The following is a 21,673-nucleotide window of genomic DNA, read 5'->3' on the forward strand; positions in this document are numbered from 1 at the left end:
TGCTGTGTATTTAGTGTCTCTGTATTCCACTCCCTCTCTCCCTGTCATTTCATTAGTCTGTGTGAAGCAGATCTCCTCCTCTCCCTTCCCCTCCTGCCTTGAATGAGTATTCTGCTGCAGCTGCTCCTTACCTTTAGTAAAGTTGTTGTAACATGTTATATACATTTATCCTCTCTGTTTCAGGAACATATTTAATACAGTGTGTGTATGTTTTTTTTAAATTATGAAGCTAATTACCTTCTTTGCCCATGGCTACTGTGTGGTCACATGTCCTCCCTCTGCTAGCTTGCATACATCAGAGAGGAATTTCAGCCCTACCCATAGTACTTCTTAGATTGAGAAGGAGAGCAGAGGAAGGACATGTGACCACACAGCAGAGCTGGGCAAAAAACAATTTTTGTAAAATCTTACCGTAAAATTCCTTTCTCTGAGTCCTCCGACAGTCGCCGCCCACTCATACAGTCTTCACCAATGGGTATGGACCTCTTATCCATAGGAGCAAGCTAGACATAAGACTTGTTAAAAACAAAGCATTTACATAGACACACCTATGGGGGCTGTCCCACTGGTCCAATACCTCCCCTGCTATCAGCCATCCCAACTCAGTTTGGTAGCAAGCAGTTAGAGTCCAAGAAAACCCCAAAAAGAGGGGCGGGGGCGGCGACTGTCAGAGAACTCAGAGAAAGGAATTTTACAGTAAGATTTTACAAAAATTCAGTTCTCTTACGTCCTCCGACAGTCGCCGCCCACTCATACAGTCTTCACCAATGGGATGTCCCAAAGCAGTGTAGACATGAGGGGAGGGAAAACGCAACTGTCAGAAAAGCAACGCAGTACCCACGTCAGAGAAAGGAACCTTACGTGATCAGAAAGGTAACCTTCTGGGTAAACAGGCAAAAAATTTGGGGGAGCATACCCATGTATTTCCAAAGCTGCTGCAGCTATGAACCAAAAGACATGTATATTAAAAAAGAATAGCGCGCAAATGCAAAAGAAATTACTACCAAATCTGAAGAGAGTCCATAAATAAAAATGGGGGTTTGGTCCCACCATATGGCCATATCGTGCTCAAGCCCACTACTGCGTCAAAGTACCCCATTATCAGTGGGTCCTACACTATCCATGAAAAAGAGATGAATCCAGCCTTTCTAACCCTTGGAGATAATACTCCTTGCTGGGAAAAATGTGCAAATGCACTACAGGGGACTCCTCCTATATCCACTTGATGGTGGACACTGATTGAGTACAGGTGTATGTGGGGGGTGGGGAGGGCTGCTCAACCTCGATAGTCTGGTCAGACCGAATACATAATAAACAGGCAAAAAATTTGGGGGAGCATACCCATGTATTTCCAAAGCTGCTGCAGCTATGAACCAAAAGACATGTATATTAAAAAAGAATAGCGCGCAAATGCAAAAGAAATTACTGACCAGACTATCGAGGTTGAGCAGCCCTCCCCACCCCCCACATACACCTGTACTCAATCAGTGTCCACCATCAAGTGGATATAGGAGGAGTCCCCTGTAGTGCATTTGCACATTTTTCCCAGCAAGGAGTATTATCTCCAAGGGTTAGAAAGGCTGGATTCATCTCTTTTTCATGGATAGTGTAGGACCCACTGATAATAGGGTACTTTGACGCAGTAGTGGGCTTGAGCACGATATGGCCATATGGTGGGACCAAACCCCCATTTTTATTTATGGACTCTCTTCAGATTTGGTAGTAATTTCTTTTGCATTTGCGCGCTATTCTTTTTTAATAAACCTTCTGGGTAACAGAAAAAAGCTCAACAGGAACAACAACCCAGGAAAGCAAATAACCAGGGGAATAAACAACCCCAACAGCCAAAGACCCGTAATAAAACTAGGGTCCCTTTACGGTACTGCCGCACAGAGAACTTTGCAGCCAAAGGAGGCATCCGCTGATGCCAGAACATCAATTTTTTAGAATTTTGAAAAGGTGTGCACTGACGACCAGGTCGCAGCCTTGCACACCTGGGCTACCGAAGCCTGATGTCGGAAAGCCCAGGACGCACTCACCGCCCTGGTAGAGTGCGCCTTGACAGGGAATGGAGGCACCCGTTCCTTCAACAAATAGGCCTGCACAATTGTCTGTCTGATCCATTTTGAAATGGTCGCCGCAGACGCAGCCATACCCTTCCGAGGTCCCTCAGGAAGGACAAAAAGAATCCGACTTCCGAAAGGATTCAGTAGACGACAGGTAAACCCTCATCGCCCTGACAACATCCAAGGAATGCAAAGCAACCTCCTTAGGATGCTTAGGATTCGCACAGAGCGAAGGCAACACAATGTCCTCATTAAGGTGGAAATCAGAGACCACCTTTGGAAGAAAAGACTGGTTAGGTCGCAAGACCAAGTTATCCTTATGAACCACCAGGTAAGGGGAGCGGCAAGACAAGGCCGCCAATTCCGACACTCTGCGAGCAGAGGTGATCGCCACTAGAAAGGCAACCTTCTTTGACAGCAGAGGCAACAAGATTTCCCTAATGTTTTCAAAGAGAGAACGTTTTAGCACGGACAGAACCAAGTTCAAGTCCCATGGAGGTAGAGGTGACGCACACCTTGAATGAAGGTGCGAATCAAAGAGTCAGATGCCAAGGGGCACTGGAAAAGGACAGCCAGTGCAGATAACTGGCCCTTAATCGTGGCCAACGCAAGGCGCTGATCCACACCAGATTGTAGGAAAGCTAACACCCTCGCCACCGAGTAGGAATGAGGATAGAAGCCCCTGGACTCACACCAGGCAAAATAAGCTTTCCATGTACGGTAATAAATCTTACCAGACAAGGCTTTTCTAGCCTTGAGCAAGGTAGGAATGACCTCTGAAGGAAGACCCCCGTCTCTCAGGACCTGGCTTTCAACAGCCACGCCGTTAAAGCCAGCGACTGTAAAGCAGGATGGAAGATCGGTCCCTGAGACAGTAGATCTTCTCGCATTGGCAACCGCCATGGAGGCTCGATGGCCAGGTGAACGATGTCCACGTACCAGGACCGGTGTGGCCAGTCCGGTGCCACTAGAATCACCAATATTGGTTCCGAGACCAACCTGCGAAGGAACCTGGACAACTGAATCGGGGGAAAGGCATACATCAGATGATACTGATGCCAAGGCACCACCAGCGCATCCGAGGCCTCTGCCAGAGGATCACGCGTCCTTGCCACGAACCTTTCCACCTTGTTGTTTAGCCAGGACGCGAACAGATCCACATTCGGGGATCCCCATCTCACACACAGCATTTGAAAAACCTCGGGGTACAGGGACCATTCCCCCTGGTCCAGGGTCTGGCGGCTCAGATAATCGGCCTGCCAATTCTCCACACCCGGAATGTGAACTGCCGAGATCGCCGGCCCAAGAATAAATTCTGGTCACTTCCTGGGCCGCCCGGGCACTCCTGGTGCCCCTTTGGTGGTTGATGTAAGCCACCGCAGTGGCATTGTCCGTCTGCACCCATACAGGACAGCCCTGAAGACGATCCAACCATTGGAGCAGGCACAGCCTGATTGCTTTCAATAACAATATGTTTATGGGTAGGGAGGATTCCTCCACCGACCAAGTGCCCTGGGCAGACAGGTTGCCCAGGACGCCACCCCAGCCCGACAGGCTGGCATCTGTGGTAATTACCGTCCACAGTAACGGCCGGAAGGATTTCCCTTCCGCCACAGCCGGGGACTGAAGCCACCACAGAAGATCCATTCTGGTCCATCTGTCCCATCTGGCCAAGATCTCCGCTTGGAGAGACCTCGTGTGAAACACTGCAAACAGTATAGCCTTGAAGGCCGACACCATCAATCCCAGGGACCGCATACAGGTCCTGAGTGACGAGGATTCGTTGTCCCTGAGGGACCTGACCTCGTTCTGTAGGGTCTGGAGCATGTCCTCCGGCAGGAACACCTTTGCTTGAGCAGAGTCCAGGACCATCCCCAAATACGGGAGACGAACCGAAGGAGACAAGGTCGACTTCTGAACGTTGATGGTCCATCCGAACTCCTGGAGCGTCGGAACCGTAGTGGACAGATCGTGCAGCAGGCTCTGACTGGCACTCGATCTTAACAGGAGATCGTCCAGATATCCCAAGACCACAATGCCCTGTGCCCGTAACAGGCCCAGAAGGGGAGCCAGCACTTTGGTAAACACCCTTGGAGCCGAAGCGAAACCAAAAGGCAACGCCACAAACTGATAGTGTTCCTCCGCGACAGCAAATCGGAGGTACCTCTGATGACCCTCGAATATGGGGATGTGTAGATACGCATCCTTCAGGTCGATTGAGGCCAGGAAGTCTCCTGGACTCAGGGAGGCCACCACCGAGCAGAGCGATTCCATGCGGAACTTTTGAACGCGCACAAAGCGGTTCAGAGCTTTTAAGTCCAGAATCGGACGCACCTTGCCTTCCTTTCTGGGCACAGTGAACAGATTTGAGTAAAACCCCGGAATCTGTCCCGATGAGGCACCGGGATGACTACCCCCTGGGTGAGGAGATCCTGCACCGCCTGATGCAGGTCTTGTAACCGCCCTGGGGTCAAATGAAGATTTGAGGGAAAGAATCTGTCCGCCGGTCGGGAAAGGAATCCGATCTTGTATCCTGATTTCCTGAACCCACCTGTCCGGAATTCGGAGCAGCCAAGGTTGGAGGAAACCGCGCAAACGTCTCTGGCCACCTTGGCCTTTGAAAGGTTTCCCCTTGTTCTGCGCCTTGAAGGCACGAAAAGACCCCTGATTAGTTTTAAAGGAAGGGCCCCGCTTACCGCAAAAAAACTTACCCTTAGGATTCTGGGGCAGCAGAGTGCTCTTGCCCCCAGTGAACCCTTTAACCAATTCATCCAGGGATTCCTCAAAAAGGCGAGACCCTGCATAGGGGATGTCAGCCACCGTTTTCCTGGAAGTCTGGTCAGGCGACCAGCTTTCCAACCATATCAGGCGACGGTTAATCACCGCGACACTGGACAGGCGCGCAGCTAACGGGGCCTCATTTAAGGCCGCATCGCACAAATACATGACCCCTTGATAAATCTGGTCCACCATCTCCAAGGTAGTAGGGGGGGGCAGAATCAGCCACGAGGGTGTGTTTTAGCACCTTGGTCCAATCCGCCACAGCCTGAGCCACCATGACAGAGGCAAAGATAGGTTTCAGCATGGAACCGGCCACCATGTAGGCATGGTGGGCAATGGATTCCAGCCTCTTATCCGTAGGATCCCTAAACACCGGAGAATCTTCGGTGGGTACCAGAGTAGCCTTGTTCAATCTGGCCACAGTGTGATCCACCTGAGGAGCCACACACCAGCGCGAATCCGTAAGAGACGCAAAGGGATAAAAGAGTTGAAACTTCTTTGGCACCACAAAGGTGCATTTTACATTACGCCATTGATCATTCACAGTAGCGGGACAAGGAAAGACCTGCGCCGCCTTGCGGGTCCTGTGCGTACCAAAAGAGGACACAATGCCCGGAGGATTTGGCTCATCCTCTAAATGTAGTGTTTCCTTAATGGCAAGAATCAGCGCATCGATAGCTGCGCGGTCTTCGGCCGTCCCAGGGGGGGAATCATCCACCCCTGCAACCTTCGCCTCCCCCTCAGACTGAGAAGAGCGAGACCCTTCAAGGGGCACGCTACCTACGTCAACCATGTCAGATTCCAAATCAGAAGAAAAAGAAAGCCTAGGCCTTTTCCTATCAGCCCGTTCAGTCATCAGAATATCCACTTTGGACACCAAAGTCGCCACTGCAGCAGACAAAGTAGTCAGAGCAGAAGATTCAGAGGAACCTGAATCACCCAACCAAGGCTGGGGGAAATTTGCTGTCCTGAGATTCCATAGGGAAAAAACGTTTTTTTTTTTTTAAGGTACTGGCCTTTTAAGCGTGCTGCGGACCCCCGCAGTACACCGCTATAAAGACTGTGAAAGACAGACCCCTAAGCAGGAATAAGCTGATAGCCAGAAGTAATTGCACAAAAAAGGACAGCAGACAGACCCCCACAATGTGCTACCACCGCAGCCGATGTCTTCTGAGCAGAAAGAGGAAGTGATGTCACCGCAAGAGAATGCACTGAGACTCCAGGCCAAGGAAAAATGGTTGCCCATAGAAAGAAATGGGAGGCTTCGGAAAAATGGCCGCCGACGTGCTCGGAACGAACATTTTGCCACACACAAGATGGTGCCGTAAGGCGCCAAAAACACACTACATACAATGCTGTATAAGCGCCCACAGTGAAGCCAGCATGCTGCCCACAACTAAAATGGCGGACCGGCGGCGTTTAACCCCGCAGCGGTCGCCACACGTGTCTGTACCTCCAAAAAGCACCCTAAAGTGACACAGGAGAGGGACCCCCACAAACCCACACAGCGCACTAGCTGTGAGAAAAACCCCCCGCAGGGACCGGGATCAGGGTGCCCAAAACGCACAGACATGAGGGGATAACACAGACACACAGGACTGCCAGCCCCAGACAGAGGCCCCACACAGAATGTACTTACCTGTACTCGATGGCGTGGGGTGCCTCTCATCGACGGGAAACCTCCAACCCTCAGATGGCAGGGGTGCCGTCAGCCAAAAAACGCAGGACGCTAGCAGTGCACGGAGAACCGTGGATGAGGCATCCAGGCGAGGTAGCCACCTCGCAGGCTAGCATCCCTGAGGACAGGGATGGGTCGTTTGCGAGGCCAGGGCGAACACATAGCCTGCTAAACGCTCGATGGCGGGCTGGGATTCCATAAGGCCCTCGGTCTTGGAAAACCAGGACGACCAGTCCGACTCCCAGCTCCGCAACGCCGTCATCATCATGAAGAAGTGACTAACTAAAGCTGAGAAATAAACAGCTAGTAATGTAAAGAAAAAAACACTTTTCTTGAAATAAAAAAAAAAATCATAAAGAAACAGAAGAAGGCTGAGACTGTAGCCCCAGCACAGGGAAGAGCCTATCTCACTCCTAACTAGGCAGAAGACAAACTGAGTTGGGATGGCTGATAGCAGGGGGGGTATTGGACCAGTGGGACAGCCCCCATAGGTGTGTCTATGTACATGCTTTGTTTTTTAGTCTCATGCCAAGCTTGCTCCTATGGATAAGAGGTCAATACCCATTGGTGAAGACTGTATGAGTGGGCGGCGACTGTCGGAGGACGTAAGAGAAAAGGTATTTAGCTTTATAATTAAAAAAACGATTTTATTACTTTGCCCTTGGTTTTGCTAATAAGCTAAAAGGTCCATTTACATTTGACATTTACGATTTGACATTTACGTTTGAATGTAGGGGTTGCTATTGCATATATTAGTAATAAAAGTGAAAGCCATGCACTGCTCTCTAGGTTTCTCTTTAAAGTGGTTGTAAAGTCACAACTATTATATTCTTTTATCCTGTCCGTTTTAGTAACATAAAATACATTAAATAATTAAATTAAATACAGTGTGTGTGTTTTTACTTTATGCATATGTATCCAACTGCCTTCTTACCTGTACCACTTTCTGAATTCATATAAAAAATAAAAAAAAATGGTCACATTTCTCCTTCCTCGCAATTGACAGTCTTTCACAAAATGCCATGAAAACATTCTAGGCCAGATCAGACGCTCAACAGCCAAGAAGTGCATGGCAGACCAATCCATAGTTTTTAGGCCAACATTGTTGGAGAGGCAGTCAGTCGGTAAGCCTGACCTAGTTAATCATTTACCAAACTCTGCAGACATGGTCAAAACAAGTGATCTTTAGAAAGCAGAGCAGACAGGCAATCTGTCTAAAAAGCTAGCACTTGTGCTAATCCACAGTTAAGCTCCCCAGCATGCAGACATAGACATGGTCAGCTGCCTACACCATGAGTAGTAAATTACTCAAGGCTTATCTACATCTATGTGCAAGGCAATCATATCCTGGTCCAATTGAATCTTGTAATTATCATGAACACACATAAAGTTTGATTGTATTACTTAAAGTGAACTGTGACAAATGACAGCCCAAGACACTGTCTCTATCTTCCTGATAAGCTGCATATTAGTTTAAACTAATGCACACTGTGCCCCTGGGGGTCAGCTGGCTTAGCTTCTAGAACAATAATCTAGACTTAAATATATACAGACATCAAAAGGTACAAATGGCTTTCACTATATTAACTTCTATAAATAAATATAGAGATGTCCGTACATAGCCATATTGACAACCGGTAAAACATAGAAAACCACACACTTAAACTCGGACAGTAAAACACCCATACTAAGTTAATTCCAAAATACAATATAATTTACTGAATATTGTGGATAAAAACCTGTACTGTATTAGTAACATGACTAAGGCTTTTTAGATAATGTGATTAATCACAATACTTCAATATTTTTTTTATATGTCTGTACAACTAAACAGTCAGTATTAAATATATATATATATTTGTTCAGAGTGACTTTAAAGTACTAAAAGGCATGGGGATCAGTACATCAGTCAGGGAACTAGCATTTTCATAAGGAGAGGTCAGCAATGGCAGCCCGCATAAAAAAAAAAAAAAATCAAAAAAGGCTTCAAAGGATAAGTTCACCTTTTGTAACAGGTTACACCCATGTTCAGGGTGTAGCATGTAACCTTTTGCAAATGTAGTGGTGCCACCCACCATCCCCTATTTCGACAGCGAGTGGGGGATATTTTCGTCCTGCTCACTGCCACAATCTAAAGAAAATGTCAGTGTTCTGTGAATGAATGGACTACAACTACCAACAGTCTTTCCAGTTGTCAGCTTGTAGTTCTCAATTAACTACCACGACGCTGTTGAACGCTGTGATAGTTCATTGATTCTTCCCATCAGGGTAAAACTGCTTGCCCGTACGTTGTACGGGCAGAAAGCTTTCACTGGCAGTCTGCAGGAGACCTGCATGGCATCAACGATATGCTGATCGCTGGTGCAATGCTATCCAGGCTCCTAAAACTAAAAATAGTAAATGCACATTTTTTTTTTACCTGCAAAAAATTGTGTATTTATTATTTTTTTTGTTAAAAGGTGAACTTTTCCTTTAAACTGCATGTACAGTGCCTTGCAAAAGTATTTGGCCCCTTGAACTTTGCGACCTTTTGCCACATTTCAGGCTTCAAACTTAAAGATATAAAACTGTAATTTTTGGTGAAGAATCAACAACAAGTGGGACACAATCATGAAGTGGAGCGAAATTTATTGGATATTTCAAACTTGAACAAATAAAAAACGGAAAAATTGGGCCTGCAAAATTATTCAGCCCCCTTAAGTTAATACTTTGTAGCGCCACCTTTTGCTGCGATTACAGCTGCAAGTCGCTTGGGGTATGTCTCTATCAGTTTTGCACATCGAGAGACTGAAATTTTTGCCCATTCCTCCTTGCAAAACAGCTCGAGCTCAGTGAGGTCGGATGGAGAGCGTTTGTGAACAGCAGTTTTCAGTTCTTTCCACAGATTCTCCATTGGATTCAGGTCTGGACTTTGACTTGGCCATTCTAACACCTGGATATGTTTATTTGTGAACCCTTCCATTGTAGATTTTGCTTTATGTTTTGGATCATTGTCTTGTTGGAAGACAAATCTCCGTCCCAGTCTCAGGTCTTTTGCAGACTCCATCAGGTTTTCTTCCAGAATGGTCCAGTATTTGGCTCCATCCATCTTCCCATCAATTTTAACCATCTTCCCTGTCCCTGCTAAAGAAAAGCAGGGCCAAACCATGATGCTGCCACCACCATGTTTGACAGTGGGGATGGTGTGTTCAGGGCGATGAGCTGTGCTGCTTTTACGCCAAACACAACGTTTTGCATTGTTGCCAAAAAGTTCGATTTTGGTTTCATCTGACAGAGCACCTTCTTTCACATGTTTGATGTGTCTCCCAGGTGGCTTGTGGCAAACTTTAAATGACACTTTTTATGGATATCTTTAAAAAATGGCTTTCTTCTTGCCACTCTTCCATAACGGCCAAATTTGTGCAGTATACGACTGATTGTTGTCCTATGGACAGAGTCTCCCACCTCAGCTGTAGATCTCTGCAGTTCATCCAGAGTGATCATGGGCCTCTTGGCTGCATCTCTGATCAGTCTTCTCCTTGTATGAGCTGGAGGTTTAGAGGGACGGACAGGTCTTCGTAGATTTGCAGTGGTCTGATACTCCTTCCATTTCAATATTATCGCTTGCACAGTGCTCCTTGGGATGTTTAAAGCTTGGGAAATCTTTTTGTATCCAAATCCGACTTTAAACTTCTCCACAACAGTATCTCGGACCTGCCTGGTGTGTTCCTTGTTCTTCATGATGCTCTCTGCGCTTTAAACGGACCTATGAGACTATCACAGAGCAGGTGCATTTATACGGAGACTTGATTACACACAGGTGGATTCTACTTATCATCATTAGTCATTTAGGTCAACATTGGATCAGAGATCCTCACTGAACTTCTGGAGAGAGTTTGCTGCACTGAAAGTAAAGGGGCTGAATAATTTTGCACGCCCAATTTTTCAGTTTTTTATTTGTTAACAAAGTTTGAAATATCCAATAAATTTCGTTCCACTTCATGATTGTGTCCCACTTGTTGTTGATTCTTCATAAAAAATTACAGTTTTATATCTTTATGTTTGAAGCCTGAAATGTGGCAAAAGGTCGAAAAGTTCAAGGGGGCCGAATACTTTTGCAAGGCACTGTAAACCTTGGTTTTAAAGCTAAATTGCAGGTATGGATTTTATTGCGTAAATTCATTTGTCCAGCACAGGCTAATGGAAGTATGCAAAATCCATATCCGTGGGCTGCTGTGGAAGCTGCACACCACTGTAGTAGTCTCCGCTACTACAAGTGTTTTCCGCAGCATTCCAGGTCCTGTGCCAAGTGGCTGCCCTACTGCATAGTTACCACAGAGGGTTGCATGCGACAGGCACCATTCACAGAACAGCTTGCATTTTTCTCAAAGAATGCAACACATTCTCCGATTAGACGAGGTGGAGATTGTGAAGTCACGGTCTTGCCTCCCCATCTTGTCTAATCAGAGAACACTTTGCATTCATTGAGAAAAAATACAAAAAAAGGCATTTTTTGAATGGCATGCATGCCAAAATGGGTGACCCCCTACGGTTACTATGCAGCAGGGTAGCTGCTTGGCACAGGACCTGGTTAACAGCATAGAACATTTTAGTAATGGTGACTAATACAATGATTTCCAGCTTCCACAGCGATCCCACAGTTATGAAATATGCATACTTACATTGGCTCAAGCTGGACCTCTTGCCTCTAATAATCCATTCCCCATAATGCTTACTTTCTTTTATAGAATAATTTCAAGACACTCTAGACCTGGTGGTGTTGACAGTCTGCTTGGCTTCCTCTAGTTTTCTGACAATGCCAACCATGGAAGTAAATCTATGCTAGTGTCGTCAGTTTGGGTCCTTTCGACTTGTAATAGAACATACAGGATGGCTTTTTGACACTAGACAAGTTTAAAGCTCCAAAGTGAGCCTATGACCACAGGTTAATACACCAGTGCCCAACTCTGCACTCTTTGATCATTAGTGGCTCAGAGCCATGTTGGAAAAAAAAAAAAAAAACAGTTTCACTTTGTAAATTCCAAATGAAGGGTCATCAAAACAGAGTCCTGGAGTCACACAAACAGGAAAATAAAAAGTGAATTGTAAGGTACTTGTCAGCGTTTAATAACACCTAAAATTATCCTTTTACATATCCATAACTGCAAATCATCTAATAACCTGCTTTAAAAACCAAAGCAAACCAAAAATAAAATGGAAGCATTTCTAAAGCTGCACCTTCCCATTTGGAATCAAGTGAAAATGTCTCCAAAGTGAAGGGAAATCCCCCTAGACTGACTGAAACAGGTCTCCCCCCCCTTAGAAGATGTTCCCCTCACCTCCCGCTCCTTGTGACAACTAACATTTTAGAATTCCCCTCATTTTCTGCCCTGATAACAATGGTCATTAGGCACCCATAGAGGGTCATAATACCCAAGGGGGATAAAGCTGTGTTTAAAAGTATACCGTTGGACTAGGTATTGTGGGATCACAAAAAAAAAAAAAAATATTAAACATTCTTGGAACAACGTTTAACGTGTTGAAAGACAGAAAAAAAAAAAAAAGATATAAACTATGTTTCCTAATGTTTTCACTGGTGGATCGCAGGTTTGTGCTAAACTGAGTATTAGAAGGATGAAAAAAATCTTGCAGCAGGGTTGAATCAAAGAAAAAAATTACCTCTCTGCCAAATAAGCCTGTTACAGCTCTTCCCTGCTACAAATGAAAGGTTAATGTGTGACACAGCAAGAGTGCAGCTTTTCAGTTCCAACCCAAGCCTCCATAATTATCACAAATCTCATTTTTCCCCTCATTTTTGACAGCGTGTGTAGAGTTTCAGGTTATAACCCGCAGATGGTGTTGGGAGGCAGATTCCTTGTACTCCCCCATAACCTCTTCTTCCAGAAGCTGTCAAACTGTTTTGAGAAATTTGCAACAGGACAATGCAGCTATTGTAAACGCTGGCGGTCAGCTCTTCCCACTGTGAGAAGCTCCTGCTGGCCCTGATTGGTGTCTAGAAGAACAAAGGCCCAGATTTAGGCTCTCATCAAGACAACCAAGCCAAGCGCTGCTATCAGGCTATAACATATGCCAACACGGATGGCAGGCCTCTTGGGCTTATGAGAAGGGAGCTCCAACTTCACACCCTGCTTTCTGTGCATGCCATTGTCATAGGCATGGCAATGTTAAAATGGCATTGGACACTTAACATTCGTGAGGACCCCACTATGCTATTGTTAGCAGCAGATGGATTGAAGCTCTAAAGCCTGATCAAATCCTGATAATGTTTAGTCCCACTGGAGAATTTATTTTTCACCATTATGTAAGACTTTGGCACTGGGAGTATGGGAAATACGGGTTCAACCAAACATACTACATATCCTACTGATCTCAGAGATGGTACATGATGCTTAAATGTGACTATGAAGTTGTTGAATAAAAGGTTGCAAGCAAAAGACAAGATTATCAAAAACGAATGCAAAGATTGGCAAGATTTTTCCACTATATTATATGAAATAAATTAAAATATTCACTAAATCATACATACAGATATGCAGTCCTTTAGCCAAATTTGCTTTCTGATTAATAGATACATATATATGAATTGTCATGGGCTCCCCATTTTGAAAATCAAACATAAGCTAAATATGCTTGATACCCCAGTCTAATGCTTGCTTTGGGTGTCATACTAGGTCTGTATTACTCTGATGCTAATGGTACTGTATCACTGCGTGACAGACATTTTTGTCATACACCTCACTGACCCTTTCTTTTTTTGCTTTTATGTAAGAGCAAAAATGTAATAAAAAAATGGTTTCTTAAAGGAAAAAAAAAAAAAAAAAAAGACAATTTGACCATTGAAGTTTTTGAAACTACAGTTAAATAGAATGTTAACTTTAAAAAGGAAGCTTAATAGCATTCAACAAAGGCAGGATATCATAGAAGGTCTCATACTACTTTGCATCTTTTAAAATTTGGACTATAGTCCTTCTACCTGAAGTGACCAATCAGATGATATAGTTAATTGCAAATGTGATGTGTACTGCATGTTGCCAGCTTTTAATTTGGGACTATTTCCTGATTTCCTGGCATTCAGAATCTGCCAGTGGGCAGTATGTACCACATAACAAGTACTGCTTCACCCCACAGGAAGGGAGCAGTCTGGACAGACTGCTACTTAGTCATCTCACCTCGTAAGCTTCCAGAGGGACAAGTTGAGAGAGAATAAGGGGAAATTACAAGTGTGCCATTGGAAAAGAAAAAGGCGGTTGAAAGAATCCAGCAGTGGCTACCCCACACATAATGACATGCGTATGTGTCACACTTCACTAAGGGCAGCATTAAGGCTTACAGTCCGACAAGTAAATTATACTTCTTCATACATCAAGAGCCTATTTAAGAATAAGGGATAAGAAGCGCTGACATACAAAGTGCAGAAAGTCACAGCAACCAGTGATACGACTTTGGTAAAGCTTTGACCTATACAATGGGTACACACCGCATTTTCATTGGTCTTTGGACTAGAGTCATTTAAACCAGTGAATGAAGCCACAAACTATAACCAGCCTGGAAAGGAAGCAGTTAAAAAATCCTGCTAGCAAACACGCAGTTCAGGCACGGTACAGCAAGGCCTGTTACAGTAGTTCTTAGCGTTACAGTAGCAGACATAATGCCATTTAAAGGTTAAGGACAACAATCCAGTCTGGGTCTCAGCTGAACTTTGAGGCTTTTAAAGAAATTATCACAGGGGAAAAATAACCCAGCTATCAACAGGTAAGTAATACACTACTGGCTGACACCAAAGCATCTCCGACTAGTTCAGAAAGGAGCAATTGTTCTTCAGATCGCTGCCTGTTGTACCTTCTCATTGTAATTGCAGAAGGCAGCTGTTAAAAGTGGGCACTGGAGACAAAATGTAGCAGCTTAGAGGTTTGGAAAAGCTGGCAAACTCGCTGGAGGATAAGGACAAACTAGGGGAGGGCGAGAGACCTCAAAGCCAGAGCCACGGGCAGTGATAGAGACAGATTGCTGTAATTCTGTCTGATTGATCCAAGAAGCAACTTGCGATCAATAAAACGGCCTATTCCACTCAGGAGCACAAATACACATTTGTTAAAACTCTTACACCACTAGAAACAAGGCCTTCGAGGGGGTTGGCAAAGTTTTTTTTTCTCCTCTAACACTGGCTACTTGAATATCTACTTCTAAAAACTGGGATCCATTTGTTTGAAAGAATTGAGGAGCACAAAGGGAGAGCAATCCCCTCCCAGGATAATGATCTTTTTATCTGTTATGGACTTATTATTTGAATCTCCATTTATTAGGAAAGCTCTGGGTCTTCTTTCTCTGTTCAACATAAGAAATGGCTTTTACTTTTTGTCAATGTCGTTTTTTTTAGGACCAATATGAAAGATCATGTTATATACAGTGTGTGGGCATATATTTTTTTATTTAAGGTGATATTTGTAAGGATTCAAATCACTGGTTTAAAAACTGTGCCGTATTTCTGGTTTAACGGCTAGTTCACACCACATGCAATCCAATGCATTTTTTTCTGCATCACTAAAGCATGGATAGAAGGTTATGTGGTTTCCAATGGCATAGTTCACACCAGTGTGGTCAGTTCTAGTGCATTCCAGTTCCAGGAAAAAAAAGTAAAACATGCTGCATTTTTCCTGTACTGGACTGCGGTAAAACGCATCAAAAACACACTGGAATGCACTTAAATGCCCCAAAAATGCACTGGAATGTACTTAAATGCCCAAAAAACGCACTGGAACACACCTCCTTACTTAGGGTTAAGAAAAAATGGGGGAAAAATGCACTGGACTGCATTAAAAAACATACCAAAAAAAGCATCAAAAACTCACTGGAAAACGTCAAAAACATGCATGTAGAAATGCATCTGGAACGCATCTGGACCGGATATCTATGGTGTGAACTGGCCCTTAATGAAACATTGCCCAGTTTTTCAACAGGTTTGCTGTAAACTTCTTAAAGCAACATTGTATTAAAAACTACTCCTACCTTGTACACTCTCCCTTGCCACTCTGATTTGCTGCTTCTGCCCCCTGAAAAACTTGTGTAGGTACCTGGTGCCTGCTATTAACTGATGATTAGATTTTGCTCTTGTATACAGAGTTCAATTTAAAGGTATTAAACATAGAAGCTGTCATAGATGATCTCTCTTTCTAAAGGTGCAAGTCTGGTTTTCATGCTGATGCAATGCAACGGCTTTAATACTTTCTCAGTCACAGACCTGAACAAGTATGGATAATAAGAGTCTTTACTGTCCTGACCCTCATGTTTGCACCAGGTCAGTGTCTCAAAATGAATAATGAAGCCTGAGTCTGCCAGGTAACAAGTAATTTTTTTAAAAGCAGATCAGTTTTGGGAGTTAATTTTTGCCTTCTCAGTACAGGTTTTCTTTAACCGCTTGCCGACCGCCGCAAGTAGATATACTGCAGCGGTCAGCCCCTCACAGGCAAAGTGACGTATATATACGTCACTAGCCTGTGAGGCTCTGGGGAGCAAGCGTGCGCCACCGCCGGCGCGCTCCCGCACGGTCACGGACCTCCCCGCGCGTGTGACCGGCGGACCCGATGTCCGCCGCTCACTCTGCGATCGTCGGGGGAGAGGGAGAAAGGCAGGCAGCTTGTGTAAACAAGCGGCCTGTCATTCTCCCCTGTGTAGAAACACTGATCATACGGTTCTACTATGTAGGACCGTTGATCAGTGTTCCTACAGCTCAAGCCACAACCAATCACAGTTAGAATCACGCCCCTAGGGAAACACACAGCCCCTCCCTCTCAAATAAAGTTAACCCCTTCACTGCCAGTGTCATTTTACAGTAACAGTGCATATATATAGCACTGATTACTGTAGAAATGTCACTGGTAACCCCAAAAGTGTCAAAAATGTCAGTCAAGGGTCTGATCTGTCCGCCCCAATGTCGCAGTACCGCAAAAAAATTGCAGATCGCCGCCATTATGCGTAAAAAAAAACCACAACAAAAATCTTTCCCTTTGTTAGTAAACGCGATAACTTTTGCGCAAACCAATCAAAATACGCTTTTTGCGATTTTTTTTACCAAACATATGTAGCATAAAACAAATTGGCCGAAAATGTTAAAAAATTTTGATTTTTACCTTTTTTTTTTTGGGGGACTTTCATATAAAAAAATGTGAAAAATATTGTTATTTTTGCAAAATTGACTTTTTTTTTTTGTTTATAGCGCGTGATCAAAAAACCGCACAGGTGATCAAATACCACCAAAAGAAAGCTCTGTTTGTGGGAAAAAAAGGACATCAAATTCGTTTAGGTACAGCGTCGCACGACCGCACTATTGTCCGTTAAAGTCACGCAGTGCCGAATCGCAAAATACACCCTGGTCTTTTAGCAGCCAAATCCTCCGGGGCTTAAGTGGTTAAAGATGAATTTCAGGCATCTGCATTTTATACATAGATACCTAGCTGATGCCAATGGAAGTTGGAAATCACTGAAGTGGTCACCATATAACAGTGATCTTCACTTGCTTTCGGGTTTTAAACTGAGCAGCTGCTCTCCTGCATTGTGAACACAGAAGGTCGGCCGCTTGGAACAGGCACCATTCAGAGATCGTTTTGCATTCTCTGAATGCAAAGTTTTCACTAATTGGACAAGGTGGAGAGGCTGGTGATGTCATGCTCTTCACCTTGTCCAATCAGAGAATGCTTTGCACTGATTTAGAAAATGCAAAGCATTCTCTGAACAGCGCCCGTGCTGTGTGGCCTGTATTCACAATGCAGCAGGCCGGCTGCTCAGCATGGGACCAGGAAGCAAGTAGCTGTGTTTACTTCAGTTATTTCCAGCCTCTAGGGGCATCAGCAAGGAATAGTATATACATATTTACCAAGGTGGACCAATGTTAACTATGTATAACATACAGATGCCTGGAATGCTTCTTTGAATTGTATCTAAAGCCAAAACCTTTTAGTTAGCTTGGGATAGAGTAGGGAATGTTTAAAACCCCTATGCCCCCCCCCCCCCCCACAATTTCCTAGTATATATACACTCACTGGCGACATTATTAACCACTTAAGCCCCGGAGGATTTGGCTGCTAAACGACCAGGGGGTATTTTGCGATTCGGCACAGCGTGACTTTAACGGACAATTGCGCGGTCGTGCGACGCTGTACCTTAACGAATTTGGCGTCCTTTTTTTCCCACAAACAGAGCTTTCTTTTGGTGGTATTTGATCACCTGTGCGATTTTTTGATCACGCGCTATAAACAAAAAAAGAGCGTAAATTTTGCAAAAATAACAATATTTTTCACTTTTTTTTATATGAAATTCCCCCCAAAAAAATGTAAAAATCAAAATTTTTTAACATTTTCAGCCAATTTGTTTTATGCTACCTATGTTTGGTAAAAAAAAAAAAAATTGCAAAAAGCGTATTTTGATTGGTTTGCGCAAAAGTTATTGCGTTTACTAACTACGGGAAAGATTTATGTAATTTTTGTTGTTTTTTTTTTTAACGCGTAATGGCGGCGATCTGCGATTTTTTTTGCGGTACTGCGACATTGCGGCGGACAGATCGGACCCTTGACTGACATTTTTGACACTTTTGGGGTTACCAGTGACATTTCTACAGTAATCAGTGCTATATATATGCACTGTTACTGTAAAAATACACTGGTAGTGAAGGGGTTAACTTTATTTGAGAGGGAGGGGCTGTGTGTGTCCCTAGGGGCGTGATTCTTACTGTGATTGGCTGTGGCTTCAGCTGTATGCAGAGTGATCAACGGATCTACATAGTAGATCCATATGATCATCTCTCATACAGAGGGGAGAATGACAGGCAGCTTGTTTACACAAGCTGCCTGACTTTCTCCCTCTCCCCCGCCGATCGCAGAGTGGCTGGCGGACATCGGGTCCGCCGGTCACACGCGCGGGGGGGGTCCGTGACCACGCGGGAGCGCGCCTCCGGCGGCGCGCGCTCGCTCCCTAGACCCTCACAAGCTAGTGACGTAGCCCTACGTCACTTTGCCTGTGAGGGGCTGACCGCCGACGTAGATAGTCGTGCGGCGGTCGGCAAGTGGTTAAGGAACACCTTGCTAATACTGAGTTCGCCCCCTTTTGCCATCAGAGTTGCCCTAATTCTTCGTGGCATAGATTCATCAAAGAGTTGGAAACATTCCTCAGAGATTGTGATTCATATTGACATGATAGCATCACCACCACCAACCTGAACTGTTGATTCAAGGCAGGGTGGATCCATGCTTTCATGTTCTTTATGCAAAATTCTGACCCTGCCATCTGAATGTTGCAGCTGAAATCTAGACTCATCTGACCAGGCAATGTTTTTCAAATCTTCTATTTTCCAATTTGGTGAACCTGTGCGAAATGTAGCCTCAGTTTCCTGTTCTTAGCTGACAGGAGTGACACCAAGCATGGTCTTCTGCTGCTAGTAGACCATCTGTTTCATGGTTCAATGCGTTGTGCATTTAGAGATGGTATTCTGCATACCTTGGTTGTAACAAGTGGTTATTTGAGTTATTGCTGCCTTTCTATCATCTCAAACCAGTCTGCTCATTCTCCTCTGACCTCAACAAGGCTTTTTTGCCCACACAACTGCCGCTTACTGGGTATTCTCTTTTTAAGAACATTCTCTGTAAACCCTAGAGATGGTTGTGGCTCAAAATATCAATAGATCAGTTTTTGAAATACTCAGACTAGCCCGTCTGGCACCAACAACCATGCCATGTTCAAAGTCACTTAAATCTCCTTTCTTCCCCATTCTGATGTTCGGATTGAACTTCAGCAAGTCGTCTTCACCACGTCTAGATGCCTAAATGCATTGAGTTACTGCCATGTGATTGGCTGATTAGCAATTTGTGCTACAAAGCAATTGAACAGGTTTACCTATTAACCACCTTCTTCCCAAGCCTATACTGACACTTCGCTCCTACATGTAAATATCTTCTATTTATTTGCTAGAAAATTACTTGGAAGCCCCAAAAATTATATTCATTTTTTTGCAGAGACCCTATAGAATAAAATGGTGTGTGCTGCAATTTTTTTTTATGTCACACAGTATTTGCACAGCGGTTTATCAAAAGCAATTTTTTGGGAAAAAAGCATTCATGAATAAAAATAAATAAAAAAACAGTAAAGTTAGCCCAATTTTTTTGTATAATGTGAAAAATTATGTTACACAAAGTAAATAGATACCCAACATGTCACGCTTTAAAATTGCGTCTGCTCATGGAATGGTGGCAAACTACGGTGTTTAAATAAAATTCTTCATAGGTGTCGCATTAAACACCTTTACAGGTTACCAGTTTAGAGTTTCAGAGGAGGTCTGGTGCTAGAATTATTAATCTGGCTCGGACGTTTGCGACAATTCCTCACGTGTGGTGTGATCACCGTTTACATATGCGTGCGGGAGCAAGGTATGCGTTTGCATTTGCGCATAAGCACGGTGAGACAGGGGAACTTTAGATTTTTTTTTTTTTTTAATTTCCTTTTTTTTGTACAAACTTATTATAGTTCTAGTTGCTATCTGAAATGTTATACCGTAGTTGTTATCTGTGGTGGTGGCGGACTCCAGTGGCAAGATTTCTATACGTATCTCTAGGCTCTGCTATTTTTAAATAAAGGAAGATCCATTTTTGAAAAAAAAAAAAAAAAAAAAAAAAAAGCTACCGTGTCACATTTTTTTTTTGCTCACATCTGCCCTCTATATTACATGAGGAAATGTTGACCCACAAGATAAATAGCTGAAAAAGTAAAACCTCATGGGAGAATAGCTAATATCTGAGGAACGAATAAGCATACCTATCTTTAAATGCTTCATACATTTTCGTAACTCATACAATTCATGCAAAAAGGATACAAGTTCTGATAGAGCGGGATGAGAGATTTAAGAGCTCGGCTGGCATTGATGGCAGTCGCTCGGACCAGGCCTGGAAGGATTTTACCATTTACAATGGCTCCATCGAAGAGTGGTCCAAAAAATGGGATCTGCGGAGGAGGAGACCAATGTTAGATAGGAACCATTTACATTTTCCAATTCACAAAACAAAGGATGTGACTGTTGTCAGAGCAGTGTGGCCCATAAACAATGGCATGTGAGAGGTATACAACACCAGCTGCTGCTGAGGATCAAAAGGATGTGTAGAACAGAAGACCTTGTCAAATAGGTAACAATAACATTAGTCGATCATATAAATTAGCCAGGTATTAAAATGTTAGACTTAGATCTGCATTTCAGGTGTGATTAGAAACCAGGCAGAAACAGTATTGTGGTCACAGATGGGTTTTTTGGTCAGGAAAGTCTGGATGATCATTAAATAATCCAGTGAATGAAGAATTTGACTATAAACCTGCCATTAAAACAATGACATTTGCCCAGAGCCTTTTCTTTATGCAGATGTATTACAGTACTTAAAGACAAGACTAAATGTATATGCCCCTTAGATTTACACTAAAAACCGCTATGTAAGCTGACAACCTGCTGTTGCAAGTCTATCTAAGCAAAGTTCATGCTTGAAGCAAGAACAAATAAACACAGGACAATAATTTCTATAGTGCAGCTGTCAGTTGTACCTTTTGGTGACATCCGATTTCCAAATACTGCATAATTCTACGCTAAGCTTGGGCCGTTATTACTTTCTCCAATTAAATGGGATAAAAAAAAAATTAAATAGATACAGAAAGCAATGAAATCTAAATAATACTGTAAATGCTGACAATTGCTGTGATAACTTTGCCAGAGGTGCAAAGTCACCTGAAACGGTTTGGTAAAGTTCTCTTATGGCACTTTTCCACTGCAAGTACCGGCTCAGCTCTACTCGGCCCTGCTTGGCCCGATTTGCTTTTCCACTGCTGGTACCGCATGGTATGGGGTTGGAACGGTACGGTATGGTTTGCTTTTCCACTAAAGTAGTACTAAAGTTAAGTGGGTGGGATAAAAACGTGGTGGGTGGGATTCTCTGACCAATCAGTGGCTAGTAGTGACTGCATGCAAAGGATTGTGGGATATGGTACCAGGTATGGTACCTCTTGGAACCACAATCGAGGTGGTACTGTTTTTGAGAGCCGTACCGTTCGGTTCCATGCAGTGGAAAAGCGCCGCCGTACCGAACTGAAACGTTCCTACACCATACCATGCGGTACCAGCAGTGGA

At 44.0% G+C, this 21,673-nt stretch overlaps 1 protein-coding gene across 9 annotated transcripts in view; it reads right to left on the reverse strand.

Annotated features, from left to right (window-relative positions):
- Positions 1-21,673, reverse strand: part of RALGAPA1 (Ral GTPase activating protein catalytic subunit alpha 1) — a 508,613-nt gene that overhangs the window by 65,688 nt on the left and 421,252 nt on the right. For all 9 annotated transcript variants that reach the window (XM_082275707.1, XM_082275706.1, XM_082275704.1 and 6 more), the window contains one exon: positions 20,381-20,508. In XM_082275707.1, coding sequence (XP_082131833.1) covers positions 20,381-20,508 — 128 coding nt within the window. The remainder of the gene's footprint in view (positions 1-20,380; positions 20,509-21,673) is intronic.

The sequence above is a fragment of the Pelophylax lessonae genome (assembly GCF_965119305.1).
Source record: "Pelophylax lessonae genome assembly, chromosome: 13".
Lineage (NCBI taxonomy): Eukaryota > Metazoa > Chordata > Amphibia > Anura > Ranidae > Pelophylax > Pelophylax lessonae.